The sequence below is a fragment of the Parambassis ranga genome, chromosome 13 (genome assembly GCF_900634625.1).
Source record: "Parambassis ranga chromosome 13, fParRan2.1, whole genome shotgun sequence".
Classification (NCBI taxonomy): domain Eukaryota; kingdom Metazoa; phylum Chordata; class Actinopteri; family Ambassidae; genus Parambassis; species Parambassis ranga.
In genome coordinates, this window is record NC_041033.1 from 199,017 (window position 1) to 218,540 (window position 19,524).

The 19,524-nt window shown below is 39.6% G+C and overlaps 1 protein-coding gene across 4 annotated transcripts; it reads left to right on the forward strand.

Annotated features, from left to right (window-relative positions):
* The first annotated feature begins 163 nt into the window (after positions 1–163).
* Positions 164–18,349, forward strand: LOC114444671 (vascular endothelial zinc finger 1-like). Of its 4 annotated transcripts, XM_028419391.1 has the most exons (7): positions 164–269; positions 7,700–8,451; positions 9,289–9,358; positions 10,902–11,070; positions 15,423–15,464; positions 16,069–16,134; positions 16,332–18,349. In XM_028419391.1, exons 1-7 carry the CDS (start codon positions 237–239, stop codon positions 16,697–16,699), a joined length of 1,500 nt encoding a protein of 499 aa, XP_028275192.1. In that variant the 5' UTR covers positions 164–236; the 3' UTR covers positions 16,700–18,349. The 4 variants fall into 4 exon arrangements, with proteins under 4 accessions (XP_028275192.1, XP_028275194.1, XP_028275193.1 ...); XM_028419393.1 differs by lacking the exon at positions 16,069–16,134; XM_028419392.1 differs by lacking the exon at positions 15,423–15,464.
* Positions 18,350–19,524: the final 1,175 nt, after the last annotated feature.

The window sequence follows — 19,524 nt, forward strand, 5'->3', positions numbered from 1 at the left end:
ACTCGAATATGAAATATATTTCACACACTTGCAAAAACACACACATGTAAACATGTAAATACTGATATGTGTGCTCAATTTAATTTTTGAAAGTCAGGACAGAAAATTTTAATATTTCAAAAGTCCAAAAATATTCATTGTATCTGGTCCAGCCCGAGGGAAACAGGAAGTTGTAGATGCCATGTTTAGTTGCTTTGTTGTAGACTCGTTTCCTGCCAATTTTAGCCCCTGTTGCAATGGAACCGAGCTGGAGTACATTTTTATTCCAAGTAAGTGCCACAGTACTATAATTAAATAAACGTTAATGTTTTTCATTCAGGGTAAGGAGTTAAAGACAGATAGGTTTTATGAATAAATAAAACGACTTATACTCGCTAGCAAAACTAACGTATTAGCGATAGCCTGCTTGGTAGCTCCGTTGTCTGGATTCTCGTAGCAAATAGCTAATGTGCTGTACCCAGATTCTTCTGACAATGTCTGCTTAACGAAAGATGCAAAGCCACATTCTTGGTATCGGTTATATTCGTCAAACAGCGGATTACATCATATTGTGTCGTTTATCTCTGTTAGCGTAAACAGTGAAACTAATTTGTTTTAACACTATTGATTATTTTCATCCTATTGCTCCCGCAAATTAGCTAGTTAGTCGTCTGTTACACTGCTAATAATTTACGTACGTAAAGCTAATTGGCTAACGGCTTAGCTAACCGCACACATATTTGTTAGTACCACAGCAATTAGTGCCTATGTACGTACAAGTGTGGTTCATTGCGAACACCAAAGCAGCAGGTAGTTCTTCTGCCAGCCCAGTTAACGTGAAGTTGGGTATCATGAGTAGTGAATAGGTTACTTTTCATGAGCACACCCAGGACTCCACATTGTCCGTTTTACCCCAGATTTGGAATTTGAAGTTCAGTCAATTTGAACCCCTCTCTTCTTTGCGTTATACACTGTGAAGCTTAATGGGTCTTTTATAACACGTAAATAAATCAAAGAAAAGGGAAACGAGTTTTATTTTAAAATATATGCCCCTAACAGATGCTGTGCAAAGGCTGTGTTCAGAATTCCGTTAACAGAAAGGACTATTTATTTAATAAAATACCTTGTACTGCTAATGAGATGTAAAATGAGGTTGCATTTTCAAAATAGAGCACATCTTTATGTTTAGGTCATAATTCTTTTTGGGACATTGATTGACATATGGGTTTATATGGTTGAACCAAGTTAGATCTGCTAGGCTGAGGACTCCACTAACGATGGCATCATAGACATGATGTAGTGGCAGCTATGTGTAGATTGCACCAGAAATTTGATGGTAATGTCTTGGGATGAATGATTTGTGGAAAATATCTGATTGCGGCCTTTGTAATATTGTGGTTGCAATAGTCGAGTTTAGTTGTCACTCACATGACTTGACTGACATGAAGTGCTGGTACGGGGTAAGGGTTGACTGATATGGGTTTTAGGGCTACCAGTATCAGTTATTACTGCGCTAGGAGACTGATAACTGATATTTGAAACCAATATTTGTCTAGTAAAAAGTGGAATTTGGAATTGGACAAACCCTTTGCAGGGCTCTTAACCAGGGGTGCCCACAATTTTTCGGCTCGCGAGCTACTTTTTACAATGACCAAGTCAAAGTGATCTACGTACTCTTATCCACGTATATACACGTGTGTATATAATTGATTTCCATTTTACGATATATGAACAGTATATATAAACAGGTTATAATAATCAACACAGAAATAATAAAATTACACATCTTTATCAAATCAAAAATAACAATGAGTAGTTAAATTACATTTTTCAGTACAAACATATTATAAAAGTGCCCAGTCAACTCTGTGTGTCATGGGGCAGGCTGTGGGCACTAAGTGAAGAGAGAGGCTGCTAAATAGAGGATAATAAAAGGCAAGAAAAAATAACAATCCCTATTTTTACCGTGTTTAAAATTATAAAACTAGCTGACAGCAAGCAAAGTCTTCCTACTTTATTCAATTTCATTTCAATTCAGTTCAGTTTTATTTATATAGCGCATTTTACAATCAGAAGTTGTCTAAAGCGCTTGATCCATCCATCCATCCATTTTCAATCGCTGTTCCTACTTTAGTCTAATGTTAATCAGCCCGTCATTGACGGACAGATTTATGTTAGCAGACGCTAGCTAACAAGTTAGCTAACTAATGAGCCAGAGCACCGGCATCATGATTGAAGAACATTATAAAAACACAGCGCGCAGCATCCAGTCTGAACTGGCATCAGGCTACCGTCCTCTGTCTCTCCGCCTGCAGCACTCAACTGTCTGTCCGGTTTGTTAACCAAAAACCTACCCCAAAGGTCTTGTATTAACGGTAAGAGCTCTCACTCCGGCACACGATCGACCCGCACTAGTGTTGGGAGGTTCAACTCTTTGTATTGACTCAATTCAGTTACTCTCGAACTCTAACGTGAACAAATCTTTGAGTCATTTCGTTCATTTTTACAGCCGGTGGCGCCGTGTCCCTCTGTAGTATAGTGCCGCGCATTGATGTAGGTCAAGCGGCGACGTTCATTAGGTGTGAAGCGTTGTGTGTTGCTATGGTGACTGGAAGTCTTGCCGGGACGTGATTAGAAAGAACTGAACAAGCCGTGGCTGCGGTTCTCAAACACTAAATACTGAAGACAACATGGTTTGCTTCAGCTGACAAAGTATAATACACAACTACCACAAGCTATTCAAAGCATGTGAAAACATAAGAGAGCAAATACACACTGCAATAAAGTGACTTCTGTCCTGCATCCTCCCTGCCAGTGTTGTTTAACAGCGCCACAGAGACTAGGTAGCTGTCAAATGACAATGAACGAGAGTGTACTGCTTCCCACGCATGAGCTGTGAACGTGACAAATGTACGATGTCCGAGAACGGGAACGATGAACAAATCTGTGCAGCCAGAGCAGCCTATCACGTGACAAGTGAACGACAAACAAGAAGGAGAACTGCTTTTTACACACTGGTAAACTTAAAAAATATTTATCATTAAATAAACACAATTATGTGCAGCAGAGTGGATGAAGTACAGGAACTATTAAAGTTTAACATGATTAAAATAATATGATTCAAATTTAAAAGGTTAAAAGAAACAATGATTAAATATGATTTCATGACTGGATAATGTATTATATTTATATTATTTAATGGCGTATAACACAAAAACATACCATTTTCAAAAGCGTTTTACATTATATACACAATAACACTACACATCAACAAGAACCAAAGACCACTAATTAATTATGATTTCAGGGATAAATAACGTGTGCGGAGTGTCACTTGACAAATGAAGGAGTGTCAGATATCAGACATTCATTTCCTTGTTTGTTTTGATTGTTTGCTGCTGGTCAGTTGCCACACAGCCTGAGTGGCCTGGCTGTCACTTGACAAAAGAACGAAGATCCGGGGACGACTCGTGAACGAATCATACCCGTTTCCTGTCCTGCCAACTGAGTTTATGCGGCTGCCTGCCATGTGGCAAGAGAACGAATCACTCACTGAGGGAACTTGTTACTCCTGATTCATATAAAAGATTCGTTCATATCGAACAAATCGGTCGCGAGCAACACATCACTAACCCGCATCCCCTCCGATCGACCGGTCGATTGCGATCGACGTAGTGGGCACCCCTGCTCTAGACTAACTTTTTGCACTGGTGCGCCTAACTTTTTTTCTTAGGTGCACCGGCACAAAAGTTAGGTGCACCGCATCACAGTTTTTAGATCAGACAGATTTTTAATCACTGTCCATATATTTTTGCACAGATCAGGCCTTAACTTGACTTCTGTCTTAACTCGGAAGTTCTTTTCACATTCTCTCATCATGTGCAGCCACATCTACTGTTTACCTGATGGGCCTAGCAGGGCTGTAGCCAAAGTTTTAGAAATACTGAGGTCAAAAAAATCGATCTCCAGGAAATATGAACCGACTTAGTGATCACATATCTTGCTAAACTGAATTTGGACCTTGTATAATGAACACAGTTAAATAAAAAATATTTTAAACGTACTGATAGTACTCATTCATATTATGGACAAACTAGGCAACAAGTCTGCCTGTCAGAAATCCATAATGAAGATTTAAAGATAATACAGCATTCCTTATTTCCCTGTTTGCTTTCTCTCTGTATTTTCTGGCTGTCACACCTCACTTATCTGTCTGCCAGTGTGACTTAAAAATGATTTAAATTTTATATATATATATATATATATATAACACTACAGTATTCTCTTCTCTCATCTTCCTCACCTCTCTGCCTCAGTTTCTCCTGAGTCTCCTCTCTCTCTAAAGCTGAGCTCCAGCTGACAGACTTTTCATTCTATCTGTTACAGGAGGAACACTTTAGCTGTATGCAGATATCATACTGGCAGACAATGCTCCGCTCTAGCAGGATAATAACAATACTTATAAATGGGCGTTCTTCATTTAACCATGTAGAGCAGGGGTCACCAAATGGTGGACCACAGTCCAGGTCTGGACCCAGAAGCCATCCCATACGGACCCGAACTTATAGTCCAAACTGCAAGAATAGCTCTTGCACCATTCGGTGCTCGGGCCCTAATAATCATTCATTAATTGTTGTTGAGCAAATGCTTCAAGTAATTGTGATATTGAGTTTAACTGATATCACCCAGCCCAAGTATGATCTTTATAATGCGGATCAAGTACCGTCGCAATGAAGTGCAGAGAATCTGAGTACATCTCAGCGAAACGCTTGCAAACAGACTCTAGGGGTGTACTTTTCAATGTTTTCACTCAGAGGTCCGTTAAAAGAAGAACGTCTGCTGCAGATACATCAAAGTAGCTGACCTCTTTAGTTAGCTGCTCAAATGGGGCAAGAAAAGACACCGCAGACTACGGATGCACCAAAATGAAAATTCTTGGCCAAAACCGAAAATGAGGAATGCAAGGCCAAAAACCGAAACACTGAAAAAAGACTTATGCCAATTATTAGTACCATTGCATTTATGGCTATAACTGTGTACTAACCTCACTAAAATCAAGGCATTGCAAATGCACAACTTAATATTAATGTTTCAAAGAATAAAGTAATTACAAAATTCTGAAAATATTTATTTAGCACATTCAAACAATGCACAATATAAAATAAAATAACTTAGCTTGACCCCACTCATGTGTACATTATGTGCACATTTTATTTAAATAGGGCCAGTGCATAAATAAACATTCTGTAAAATTAAAAAAAATCATGACATGCTGTTTTGGCTGAGTGTTTTTGGTGGCCAAATATTTGGTGCATCCATAGCGTTAGGCTAACAGTTCTCTGTCTTTCAACCCGCAGCACTCAACTGTCTGTGCAGTTTGTTGTCATGGGCCAAAAATGTTCATGTTGTTTAAAGATTTTGTATTAACGGTACAAGCTCTCACTCCTTCGATTATTCACGCTACTGCATACACACACAGTGACGCTGGTGATCAGGAGAGAGTGGGACATGTGTGTGTGGGCAAAGATCTTTGCAGCACTGTGATGATCGATAATAGAAAGTTTTGAAAGGCACACTTGCTTCTGGCCCTGATGCCGCAAAACTGAACCACTTCCAAACTGCCTTTTTTAGGGGTGAGCTCTTCTCTGCTGGCTGCCATGTTGTTGGATACAGGCGGAGGAGGGCTGAGCCCACTTTGAACTACGAGAGCACAGCAGGGTGAGTCTGTGGTGAAAGTTAAAATCAAAATCAAAATGAATCCATAAAAAACGATTTATCACCCAGCCCTAGGGTTGGGCGATATTGGCAAAAAAAATTAATCACGGTTAATTGTGGCATTTAGCCGATAACGATTAATTTGACGATTAATTGATGACAATTGCACTTACATGTTTTTGACTCTAAATTGGCACAGTGTTCTAGCATGATACGGACAAATCATCAGTCAAGTTAACTACTTCATTCTAACAGGCTAAGCTGGTGATTAGTGACCAGCACCAACCAGCCATGGAAATATGTATTGATAATATTGAGGCACAAACTGCTTCAAAATAATAATGAAGCAAACATTTAAAGTAACTTTGTCCTTCAAATGTTTTTATCTTAAGGTCACAAAGCATGTCAACATTAAAATTAAACAGACAAATAGACAAATAAGTTCAGAAAAGTCACATCAGTGATTATTTCAAGTTAAAAAATGTGTCTGCGCAAATGAACCTGTGACTGGTCACAGACTAGTGCATGTTTTCACTCAGACTGTAGAACAGCAGCAGAAAAAACAAACAAATAAACAAACCAGACAATTTCACATTTAAATGTGTGTCTGTGCAAATCAACCTATGTTACGTTCTTCCAGTGCTTAGTTTGGTCGTAAGCAGCACAATAACTAAACATATCGCGGATTCTCGGCTGAGTGGAATTCTTTCCAATATCTGCTGGAGGAGACTTCGCTGTTGTAATGTTTCCTATCTTGCTGTGGAGTCCGTAAATAAAGATCGGAGTTTATTCATTTGATACGAGCAAAAATTCAGTTACTATGGCAACAACCAATGCTCCACGCTTCACCTAATGCATGTCACGGCACTATATACCGCTGTAGCCAGCGTTGTGTCCTCGTTGCGCTTTCTTCGGCTTTCTTCGTGCTCCGGCTTATGGTGACAGACGTTGAATTTATGTTAGGAACGTGCTGCTCCGCATCATCTAACTGATTACCACTGCCTTCCACCATTATTGTTATTGTGGGCTCACATGTGCGCGGGTGATGGTGAGAGTACGCCGCACACAAAAATGTGTCATCATGACGAGGCACTAATCGCCGGCAAATAAAGTGGCAAATATTAATCGATGACAGTTTTTCTGACGATTAATTGCACACGATACGATTTTGCACAAGCCTACCCAGCCCTCAAAAAAATATTGAGATATACTGTGTATCATGACATGGCCTAAAAATATTGAGATATTAGTAAAAGGCCATATCGCCCAGCCTTTGTTGTTTCGCTGACCAAAACTTTTCGGTGGCCAAAAATTCAGTGCATCCCTACTTTAAACACATCCCAGTCTGTAGCAGTAAAACAGTCCTGTAGTGTGCCCTCAGTCTCAGGTGTCCAGGGCTGAACCTGTTTGGTGATTTTATTGTTTAAGTCATTGTCTGTAGGCCATGGTTGCCTTTCTACAACTTTCTACAACTTTCTCCCATCTCCTGACTGCATCTCTCTTCTTTACCTCTCTCACAAAGGCCCTTCTCCCCCCTCCCCCGATAGCTCAGTTCGGCCAGACAGGGTTCTGGTCATCCCAAATGTCTTCCATTTAAGGATTATGGAGGCCACTGAGCTTTTAGAAACCTTAAGTGCAGCAGAAATGTTTTTGTAACCTTGGCCAGATCTGTGCCACAATTCTGTCTCTGACCTCATGATCCTCATATGCTCTAACATGCATTGTGAGCTGTAAGGTCTTATATAGACAGGTGTGTGGCTTTCCTCATCAAGACCAATCGGTATCATCAAATGCAGCTGGACTCAAATGAAGGTGTAGAACCATCTCAAGGGTGATCAGAAGAAATGGACAGCAACTGAGTTCAGTATATGAGTGTCACAGCAAAGGCTCTGAATACTTAGGACCATGTAATATTTCAGTTTTTCTTTTGTAATACATTTTTGTTTTGACATGTATTGTAAGAATGTTATTACAATTTTAAATAGCTCCATTGTTTTCTTTACAGCAGGCCAATGAGGCTTTGCATCACCAGCACCAAGTAGCTGGAAACAGCCTCTTGCCTTTGCTCAACTGTGGGACAGAACCACCTGATCAGAAACCAGTGCTGCCCATCCCTTTGGACCAGAAACCACCTGTCAGTGCTGCAGAAATTCTTAAAGACAATTTGGCCAGTGGGCCTGTGGGAAGAGGGGGAGGTCCTCCAGCTGCTGTGGTCAAGAAGGAACCTAAATCAAAGACACCATTTATCTGCTGCTACTGCAACAAGGCGTTCCGGGACAGCTACCACCTGCGACGGCATGAGTCTTGCCACACTGGCATTAAGATGGTTTCACGGCCCAAGAAGACACAAACTGCTCCTACCATGGTGCCTCTTATATCCACTGTACAACGTGAGAATAGTGGAAATCCCTCATATATTACTACTATTGCTAGTATTCTGACCACAGCCACTACATCAACAGCTACAAGTGCTAGTGTTATGACACCAATGCAACACCAACAGCAGCAAAGCATTCTTAAGAAGCCCCCCAAGCCAGTAAAAAAAAATCATGGCTGTGACATGTGTGGTAAGGCCTTTAGGGATGTGTACCACCTCAACCGCCACAAACTGTCTCATTCTGACGAGAAGCCATTTGAGTGTCCAATCTGTCATCAGAGGTTTAAGAGGAAGGATCGCATGGCATACCATGTCCGCTCTCATGATGGTGGAGTTCACAAGCCTTACATCTGTTCCGTCTGTGGGAAGGGATTCTCCAGGTATGTGGACATTATTACTGATTACCTAGATTTGTGCGGTCTATATCTTCTCAACATTTCACAGAGGTGCACAATTTGTCATCATTCTCTTCATTAACTATAGCCCTTTCAGCCCCCGTTGAAACAGTGCTACTGAAAAAGGGTTTTGGGTTAGTATTCACTCACACGCTGTAGTTGTCCCTTAGAAGAACACAACTTCTGTGGTTTAGAGGACAAGCCAGAGCTGAGATGGTGTTTAGTTTCTAAATGTTGCCTAAGGTGTCCTGAGTGGACACAATGAATTTCGGATAAATTGGATGTTATAAAAGGTTTTGTAGGAGGGTCACAAATTGCCAAAAATGACCTCTAGTTTTGTAGGATCTAGGATCAGACAGCAGGAAGTCTACAATCTTGAATTTTGTAGTCATTTTTGATGATTTCTGACCGTCAAAAATTTCATCCCATACTTCATCCAATTGATCTGGCCTCGACATGCTCAAAAACTCACCAAAGTTTGTTCGCGTGTTTGTTCACGCGAAATATTTTGTAATTTGCCGGGGGTTTTTTTGTTTTGTTGTTGTTTTGAAAAAATCCCTCCATAGCGCCCTCTAAAGCATAGCCTCTCTGACTGGATTGGCATAGGATTATTTTTATCGGTACGCTTGTCGCCCCTAATGTTGACAAGGCCAGGCTACTGACATACACTTGATCATTGAGTACCTCTTCTTCACATACATAAAAGCGTGAGTATAGAGACATAGCTACCAGTCTGTATCTTGACTGAAACCTGTCATAACTTTTTTTTCTGCAGAATTTACCTCAGTCCTAAACTGCTTTGTCTCTTATTTCACTCTGCAGACCTGATCATCTAAGCTGTCATGTAAAACATGTCCATTCCTCAGAGAGACCATTTAAGTGCCAAGTAACGGTAAGTGTTACATCTGTCTCCTCTGCATCTTGTTTTGTTTTTTATTCTAAATATAGGCTTTGTAATGGTCTAAAAACTAAAACTAAGGACTATATTTCAACACTCTGAATATTTAATAGGTTACATATAAGTGTTACCTTTAGCACTAGAATTGTCAGAATAGCGAGATGCAAATAAGCTGTGTTACAGCTGCTGGTGGAATTCCTAAACCCAGTGTATAGATAAAACATAGGCATGTCTCTTCAAGACCCATTTGTTTGAGAACCAGGAAATTAACATCAGGATTTCTTCTTCCACAAAATTCAGTTTTTAATTGTTCTGTCGGTTTATTCATTTCAGATACAAACACTATATCCTGTTGATTTCTGATTCAACCTGTTTGTAAGAGTAAATAGTATAGTGCTGACATTATCCAATAAACGTAGGCTGTTAGATCAATTCCACAGTTAATTTGTGATAGCCTAACATCCACAAAAGCCTTGTGTGGCTTCTGTGTGGCAATGACAGACAGAAACAGCAATATTAATAAAATAACTTCCAAGATGGGGTTAAGAAACAGACACAATCACTGCAGGACTGTTTTACACAATCAATATATAAACTACCTGACATCTGGAAAATTCTAAATTATGCACTTTATTGATCTGTTTTCAAACCCCCAGTGTTTTAAGTTGTGATCATGTTTTTTTTTTCTTTTCTGCAATTTGGTCTCACAATAAATTAATTTCCCACACAAAAAAGGATGTTTGATGTGCTGTTGCATTTTGGTCAACATCGATGTCACATTTGTAACTCCTGAAACGATTAAAAATGGAATTTTATGAGGGGACAGGGATCTGCTCAGCGGATAAGTTAAGAGTTTATCGGCCCTATTCTGGCTGTAGCTATATCAACAATTGACTGTATCAATACCTAAATTCTCTACACACTACGCCTTGCTAAACGGAAAGGTTTAAGCCTGTTCTCTTAAACCCAAATTGGAAGCTGGTTCTATAGTGGATGTTCTTCTGATACATAGAACAAAGTGTGAGTGTTGGTCAGGTGAGCCACCAGGGCCATGAGGGTCAGAGAGGTGGTGCAGCAGAAAGTCTTTGTTAAAGGCAGAGAGAAGTGGTTGTGGAGAATCTCGAGAAATGTAACACTAGACAATTTTACATTATGTCAGAACTTTGTAGCTGAGTACAGTTATTAAAACTTCCAGGTTTGGTAGTATCCTGTGCTTCCTGAAGTCCATCACCAGTTCTTTTTTTATGACATTGAGCTGCAGGTGGTTTTGTCCACACCACTCCACAAAGCTATCCACCACACTCATATACTCCGCCTCCAAAGCTCTGCTAGTACAGCCTACCATGGCAGAGTCATCTGAGATTCCTTGGAGAGCCATATCTGTGAAATAAAAGAGTCTGGTTCATCAATAAACTAGAAACCATGAAATCCATAAAATTCACATTTCAACTATTCAAAAAAAAAAAGATTGATTCAAAGATATTGTTTCTGCAGGTGTTCCATTTAAACCAACACTTGTACTTGTTAACTTTCTCAGGCTTGCACATCTGCCTTTGCTACCAAAGACCGTCTGCGCTCCCACATGGTCAGGCATGAAGGCAAAGTGACCTGCAACATTTGTGGCAAAATGCTAAGTGCAGCCTACATCACAAGTCACCTCAAGACACATGGCCAGGCCAGCTTCAGCAACCAATGTAACAATAAAGGTAAGCCCCACATCTCTTTGTCATGTCTTCGTACAAGTCTGCTCACTATTTCCCCCTAAAAGCAAAAGTTTGAAAAATTAATTATTGAAAAATAATAATCAAAATGATTTTTGATCAACATTGAGGTCATAGCCATTGATTTTTATTGAGTTTAGTTATTAAAAATACAGTGGAAAGAAAACTTATGTAAACCACTTAAATTACCTAGTTTTCTGAAGACCAGAAATTATTTACTTGTTTGGTACTTGCTGGTACAGTGGGCCAAGATCCCTTTTAGGCTCCGTTTAGGATTGAGCCCTCCTCCAAACCACTAGGTGGCGCCTCGTAATATACAGAGTCCATTCACGCTGCGGTAGGACCGTGTGTGCGCATGCGTCGTGCGTTTTTTTGTCCCGTGTCGCGCCCCGTGAACCGGAAGTAGCACATTGCTAACCGGAAGTAGCATGTTGCTAGCCGGATTCGCTCGCCACATTTGCGTTCACACCTGAGCCACATTTGAGCCAATCATACTTACAGTATGATTGAAATCAAACTGGATACAGCCAGATTCGAGGTGTTCACACTCGGAAAAAAACACATCTGGATTGATCTGGATGCGGCCGAATCCTGCTTAAGGCTTAACCACTAGGCGCCACCTAGTGGTTTGGAGAACAGCAAACACGCTGGATGAAGCCGGATTGAGTGCGGACACAACTGTGTGCTAGCCAGATTTGAAAATAGGTCTGAACGCATCCAGCTTAAAGGCTGTCTGGGCTCAATCCTACTCGCTCTAGCTGGAATGACTTTCTCCAGAACGGGGCCTTAGTGATTCCTGTCAGAACTCTAGCTGCTGCATTCTGGATCAGCTGCAGGCTGTTAATAGAGTAATGTGGTCATCCTGACAATAGTGAGTTGCAGTAGTTCAGTCAGTAACAAGTAACAAAAGCATGGATGAGTTTTTCAGCATCACTCTTGAGCGAGGATGCTCCTGATCTTTGCAATATTACAGAGGTGAAAGAAGGGGGTCTTTAAAGACCTGTTTAGTATGAGTAATTAACGTCATATGGAGGCCAAAGTAATGCCATCCAGAGAGAGAATGTTATCAGATAATATAGTTCTGAGATGTTTTGGGCCAAAAACGATGACCTCAATTTTGTCCAACTTCAACAGATCAATAATATCATAGATGCAGAAAGAAATCCAAAAGTCCTTTATTCAACCTTTAAGGTACAAAACCTGGATGAAAACGCTCTTCACACACTCCTTTTTGAGATTGAAGTCATCATCAATATCTATCCAATCACCAAGGCCTCCATGGATCTATGATCTGGAAGTATTCACACCCACTCCCTGAGCATTATCGGCTCATTAGGCTAGGTAACCACGACTGCGCACATAATTTGCAATACAATTGCATTGTCAACCTTTTGTGTGTGACGTGCACTGCAGTGGGGGGGCTGTATGAGTAGTCCTGCACACACGCTTCTCGGGGAGTGTGAAAACTCTGTGCTGAAACGAACGTTGTTGTTGTTCTTGCCACCTTATGAGCGAGAAGAAAGTTCTTTGTTTTCGTGGAGTGTGGAACAAGCTTTAGCTTCCTCTAACATTTCACACAATAAATGGTCAAATATGCACCGTTAAAAGCATTTTTTTTACCTTAATGACTAAGTCTATCAAACTGTTTATAAATAGTAATACATTTTATTGCATTCTCCAATGATTTTGAGTGCACAGTTGGACGTCCAACGTCTGATGCTCTTATTTTGAATGCAGTAAGACCATGTGTTGAATGGATAAATGCAGAAAATCGTAATTTCCTCAAACGCTGAGCATCTCTGAAGGTGAATGGAAAGTGGGCTTACCGGGGGCAAGACGCTAGGCTTCTACATGATGATTGGTGGAACTTTGAAAAAATGGCAAACAAGCACTGGAATCAGAGAAAAGTAGAATTCAGTCGCTAGCGGATTTCCCAGAGTGAAGTCGTGAGACAACGTATTGTCCCTCAGGCCTGTTCGTTTTCCACACATTGCACATATTACAGCCTGAATAAAACATACTAAGCACTATAAAGTTGTTGAGTTTTGTTGTGTATGTTTTGTTAATAATTTAAACTAAATAATTTAGTTCAAATTAGTAGGGGTGGAACGGTTCGGTTCGTATCATGGTTCTGAGGTCACAGTTTTCAGTTCGGTTTGGTTCACATTGTTGAGGACTTTTAACACTCTGGAAATACCATAGATGAGCACAAAATCACAAGCCATTTAAAATAACCTTTCCCATAGAACAGGTCTACACCTTGTTCTTTTATTAAACAAACTGAACAGCTCATGTTATTTATTTTATTCGCACGGCAGCATGTCATTTCTGTCTGCATGGTTGTGCTTTACAATTCAGCGCTGCTGATCTGTCTGATCAATACTGGGATTAGTTTTTATCGCCACCTTTTGGACAGACACTCTCCTCTGTGCGCCATGTTTCTCCTTCCAGGAGCTGTTTGTCAGCTGCTCATCTGTGCTTCCTCCTTCTGTCAGTGTGTTCTGCATCTGAAGACTCTTGCGCTTCTCCACGTTCATCACGGCCACAATAAATTCCGACCAATCACAGCATGGTTAGATCGGGCGGTCCGAGATAAAAAAAAAAAATGACGTCATTTTGTGGGCGTAACGTCTGCAGGGGGGAGGGAGTTCTCTGTTCTCGCGGAGTATGGATCCAGCTTAAGCCATGACGGGACCTGTGGCAGCTGACAGACTGACCGTCTGTGAGTGCGTTGAGGCGGGGGAGCAGCTCACGGTCGCCGCTTGTCGAGGAGAGTAGCCTGACTGCAGAATATGTGCTTTCACGTCAGTCACCAGAGAGAGTCACTAGTTGCTTTTGACCAAAAAAGAAGGTTTCGAAAGCCGCCAAATGTAACGAGAGAGACGCCAAGTTGTCGACACTTGTCTCCATGCCGTGGTAAAAATGCCTCCCTGCATTACTTGATGCGCATGTCCAGAACCGAAAAGAACACTCGACCCAACCGAAACACGTGTACCGAACGGTTCGGATGTTTTTCCTGAACCGTCCTACCCCTAGTATGTAGTAGCGTGAATGATCAAAGGAGTGAGAGCTCTTACCGGAAATACAAGACCTTTGGGGCAAATTTTACGGGCCCTGTCAACAAACAAAGGCAGAGAGACAGAGGACCCTGATGCCAGTTGAGACTGGATGCTGCGCGCTGTGTTTTAATGTTCTTCGATCATGATGCCTGTGCTCTGGCTCGTTAGTTAGCTAACTTGTTAGCTAGCATCTGCTAACATAAGTCCGTCCGTCAATGACAGGCTGATTAACAATAACCTAAAGTAGGAACAGTGGTTGAAAATGGATGAAGTAGGAAGACTTTGCTTGCTGTCAGCTAGTTTTAAAACACAGTAAAAATAGGGATTGTAATTGTTTTATTGCCTTTATTTATCATCCATTTAGCAGCCTCTCTCTTCACTTATGCCCACAGCCTGCCCCATGACACACAGAGCTGACTGGGTCTTTTATGATGTTTGTACTGAAAAATGTAATTTAACTACACATTTTCATTTTTAATTTGGTCATTGTAAAAAGTAGCTCGCAAGCCGAAAAAGTGTGGCCACCCCTGGGTTAATGAATGAAAATAATGCATTGCATTTGTTGGCACCTTTCTGGACACTTAAGTTCACCTTACATAATTATTCAGTTGAGGCCCAGAGCCTCAGATGAGCCAGATGACACAAAAGAGGTGAAAAACTTAAGCAGACACTCGGCTAGCTTTATGCTTAATTTTCAGCTTTGGCAAATTTGATCATAAACTTTTTTTTACTCTTTATGTATGTCCACATGTTACAAAGGTGAGTCAACTTAAACGTTACCACCATTTCCAAAAGGCACATGACTCTGAGAAGCCCTCAGCCTTCATTGTCATGCTGTCACTCATGTTTCCACAACCCTATCACTTGATATATGGCCCTACGATAGATCAGGGCCAAAAGTCTGACTCAATATGTCTAGATCATTTTTTTATGTCAAACTCAGTTTTCAATTATGGCAAAATCAACTGCAATGAAAACTACTACTGATGTTACATATAAATGTAAGGATTATATCTGTGTTTATGGTATTTTGTTATATAATATGGTATAATATAGGTGTCATCTTTCTTCTGTATTTTTTCTCTTCTATATCCATCTGGTGTGGTAGTAAACATTGAATGAAATGACAACCAAAATCTTACAAACAAAAAATGTGAAAAGTTCCACTACATAGTAGTTGCGTAAGTGTTATTTGGCAAAAATATTCAAAGCAATGAGGAATATGATGATAGCACTGCTACTCCCTGTATAACCACATGTGTCTGTATTTCTAACTAGGCGTAAGTGACTGGCAGTGGAACCGATCAGGGCCACAAAAAGGTAATTAGTAGTTGTCAGTAGTAGCAGAAGCCCAATCATACCCCATGCAAATCTTCAAAACAAAAAAAGTGGCCAGTATTTTCTCACATTATTCCTGTCTTTCTAGTACAGAACCGTTTTCCCTCTTAGGACTCCCTGCAAGGTACCTCAGTTGTGAAGAGTTTTGCTGATTAGGTTAATTTCATGAAGCAGGATCAGTAGATCATTTAAATGTCAAAAAACTTCAAACTGGAGCATGATACTTTAGCTTGATGCACACTACCCATCGTTCACCACAGGTCATCTTGTATTACACTACTGTTATTTCTGGTTTCACTTTGACCAAATTTATTAGGTGTATGTCAAGCTGCTCACTCTTCATAATACCAGTTAAATTTTTTTTTTGTTTTTTGTTTTTTTTGTTTATTTTTACCAGCTTTAGCACAACAAAACATTAACAAACTCTTCAGAATTTTTCAAATTGGAAGTGCTGCACGGTAGTGTGCGTCCATCTTAAGGCATACACAGAAAAAAAAGTGTTTTGTTACTGTGTTACTAATAAAATGAAAGTAGAACAATTAAACTAGCTAGTCTATTGATCCTGCTTTTTGAATTTACCCCTCAGGTGAGTTGACGGTAGGAGAGATTTTAAATAACTCCTTCCAAGTCCTTATTGACTACTCTCACAAAGGTAGGTTTCTTCAACAATATTACCACAGTTGACATCATGTATTAATGATACATTGAACTTTCAGTTACCCAACTAAACGGCCACGGAGGTCAGAGGGCTGTTGGCTCTCCTTGTTTTGGACGGGTAGTATATTTCTACATTTTGACCAGCACTAAATTTGTCTTTCTGTCTTTTTTCTCTCTTCTCTTTTAATACAGATGCCAACAACGCGCACAACAACACCACCACTACAACGCCAGTTACTGAGTCTGCAGCGATTACTTCAGCCTTAAGTTGTGGTAGTAATACCAGCAACCCTGTCACCATTGCCGCTCAAATGAACATTGCCACTAGCACAGTCAACGTTTCATCACCTGTTAACTTACAGCACCCTGTCACCATCACTGGCCCTGTGAACCTGGCCTCTGTCAACATCCCTACAACATCACACATGAATATTGCCCACCCAGTAGCTATTACCACTCCGATGCCCATGAATATAACTGGCCCACTTAATATTCCCATGAGACCTATGGAGAGTATGCCTTTTCTAACACAGGTCCTGCCATCTTCCCCTCCTTGGTAGAGATTGTTTTTGCTCATGTTAGAGCCAATAATGTATAACTGCCTAATAAGAGACATAGCCCTTAAATCCTCATACAAGGCTCTCTATTACATACAAATCACAATAGTATCCATTTGTTGTTATTTTGCAGTACAAGCAGTGAAATTGTTGCCCTAAATCATGATCAGAAATGACTTTCAGAGTCAGTTTGCTCGATTGTACTACTGCCAGTATTGAAGATTGCTTCTATTATTGTATAGTTTTTATAGTAGGATTTTAGGTATTTAGGTATTCTTAGAAAATATATAATTTTATCTTGAACAAGACATTTCATCACATTGATGTCAAAAAGCAATGTCCTTGCTGTTTTAATATAATATTAGTTTTTTTAAGCTAGGTTTGGTCTGGTTTATTCATTCACCTTCATACTCTATGTAAACATTTCTTTATTAATCAGGTAGAGGTTTGCCAAGTCATAGCTGTCACTGGGGTACAATATCTCTTAAGCAGATAATTCCTGCTTACTATTTCATTTTTAGATACCTCGACCTGCTGGTGTGGGGTGGAAATAATAATGATCAAATCAAGCCAAAGAGTTCCTCCCTAAACTGCAATTAACGGTTTAAAAAGTTTCTTTAGAAAGCTGGAGTGATAAAATTGGGTGCCCGGATACATCCTACAGTTGATTTTTATACGTCCTGCAGTCATGGGTAGATTGGTATAATAACTATACTTTTGCAGCATTATAATTTGTGATCATGTGCAATAGTATGTATTAATGTTAATTTACTTACACATAAACAAGATTTTGTTTTCTTTCCCTTGTTAGCTGTTATGGTATTAACCTATTGGGGAGTTATTACATTTCTAGCTGCTACATGTTACACATACATTGTGTGTATGCTTTTCCCCTTAGTAGAAGTATATGCTGCTGGGAGGTGAACCTTTTTTTTCTTAACAAATTTTTGTATGGAAGGACTCTGCAGGTCAAAGTAACAGGTTGAAATTGTTTTCTGTTGACTAAGAATCTGACTTAAACATGGTGGCATGTCAAACCTTATAGTTTAGGCATTTGTGTAAATGGCAGTATGTAGCCAGAGTTGTTTTTAAATACTTACTTAGGGTAAATTGTGTTTGTTCTTTTTGCCTTTTGTTACCTACAGTGGACTAGCAATATTTAACAGTTGATATGTAAAGTAAAAGGGAAGCTTAGATTTTTGGACGAAGGTGAGTTATACTTTAGATGTTACTGATGTTTCATCAGCTATCAACTACACAATGTTGAAATTTTGAAGTTGCTGGATATCAGTCACTTTTTACTGCAAGACATTTTATACAGGTTTTAATACTGTTTGGCATTTTGTTTTTATTTTATTTTTATTTTATTATTTTTGTATTTTTTATTAGGCTGGCCAGTAATTCTTTTTCTATTTTATGCAAGGCCACTGGTCTCTGTGGATTTGATTATGATTTCCAGGGGGCAGTACCAACAGATACAGAATAAACTCCCCCTGATGCATTTAGATAGACAAAGAGAAATGAAGCAAGCAACAAAGGCATCAAAACATAACCAAAACAGTGTGCATTGTAGTAGGTACGCCTGTGAATGACTCTTTTTAGAGAAAACTGTAGAAAAATAATAAAACTAATAAAAATTAGCAATTCTGCAAATATTATTTTACATGCACAGTTATGGTTGGTGCAATAGGGTTTGTACCAAGTGGAACAGACCAATTTCATGGAGAACATTTTTGTAGAGTAAATGGTAACCAGGCTATTGTGGCATGATAGTTGATAATAAAGAAGAGAAAAATGTCATTGGCTGTAAAATGACAGTATTATAATAGATTTAACACTTTTTTTAACTGTAGGTTTTCCGAGGGGATGGAGTGGCTGACTAGAGTCTGCTACAATTAGATTGTTTAAAGGAGAGAGGATCTCATCACTGTCAGTGAAACTCAGAAAGGTTGCGAAGAATTGTCCTTGACAACATTTGTTGTTTAACCATATTTGACCATATTTTAAAGTATGAAACACTGTTACCTGTGGGGCAGGGAACTTTGTCCTGCCAGTTGCAGGCCACCAATGCAAAAACTACAGATGGGTGACAGATTAAAGGCAAAAAACAACATGGCATGTCATCAGCCATTCAGGGTTCTTGTATGCAATGCAGTCAGTATTGCATCTTATCCAGTTTTACTACACTTAGCAACTGTATTATTTGTTATGGTCAGCTGCGTGTTGTACAAAAAACAACTAATGCTTTGCAAGCTCAAGAGAAACAACCTTCCAGTGACTGGGGTTTGTCATCTGGTATATGAAATTATATAAAGTGATACCTCCCTCAAAGCATATAAGATGATTCATACCATGGCATATTGGGCAATAACTAACCAAATTAGTAAAAATTTAAACTCACGTCATCCACATGATAAAACTCAGCAGTCTGAACAATACTATATGTAAGAACTTCTCATGTTGTGATGTATTCTGTCAGTGCTATCACTGTGCCACAGAGTGTATTCTTTCTGTGATACAGTGATAGCAATAATAATTGTAGTTGTCTTTTTTTTGTTTTTTTTGGCTGAACTTTTGCTGTAGGTAAGGTAAAGAGTATTTTCATTGTTTTTTTTATCCTTATTTATTCTTATTGGACTGAGATTAGAAATATAAATGTCATTTTCCCACTCACCACCTGAAAGCAAGAGGTAAACCTACCATTACAGATGTTGCTTAACTACAAAAGATCTAACAAGTGTTTTACCAAAACATTAAAGTTGAGTACAGCATTAAATCCATGTACCTCTGTATATAGGTATTTGCATACATTTTACTGTATAATGAAC

Excerpts from the sequence above, each read along its gene's own strand:
- LOC114444671 (XM_028419391.1), top strand. The coding sequence starts at position 237 with ATGGAACCGAGCTGGAGTACATTTTTATTCCAA. Across the intron at positions 270-7,699 it reads GGAGTACATTTTTATTCCAA|CAGGCCAATGAGGCTTTGCA; the intron begins GTAAGTGCCACA and ends TTTTCTTTACAG. Across the intron at positions 16,135-16,331 it reads TATTGACTACTCTCACAAAG|ATGCCAACAACGCGCACAAC; the intron begins GTAGGTTTCTTC and ends CTTTTAATACAG.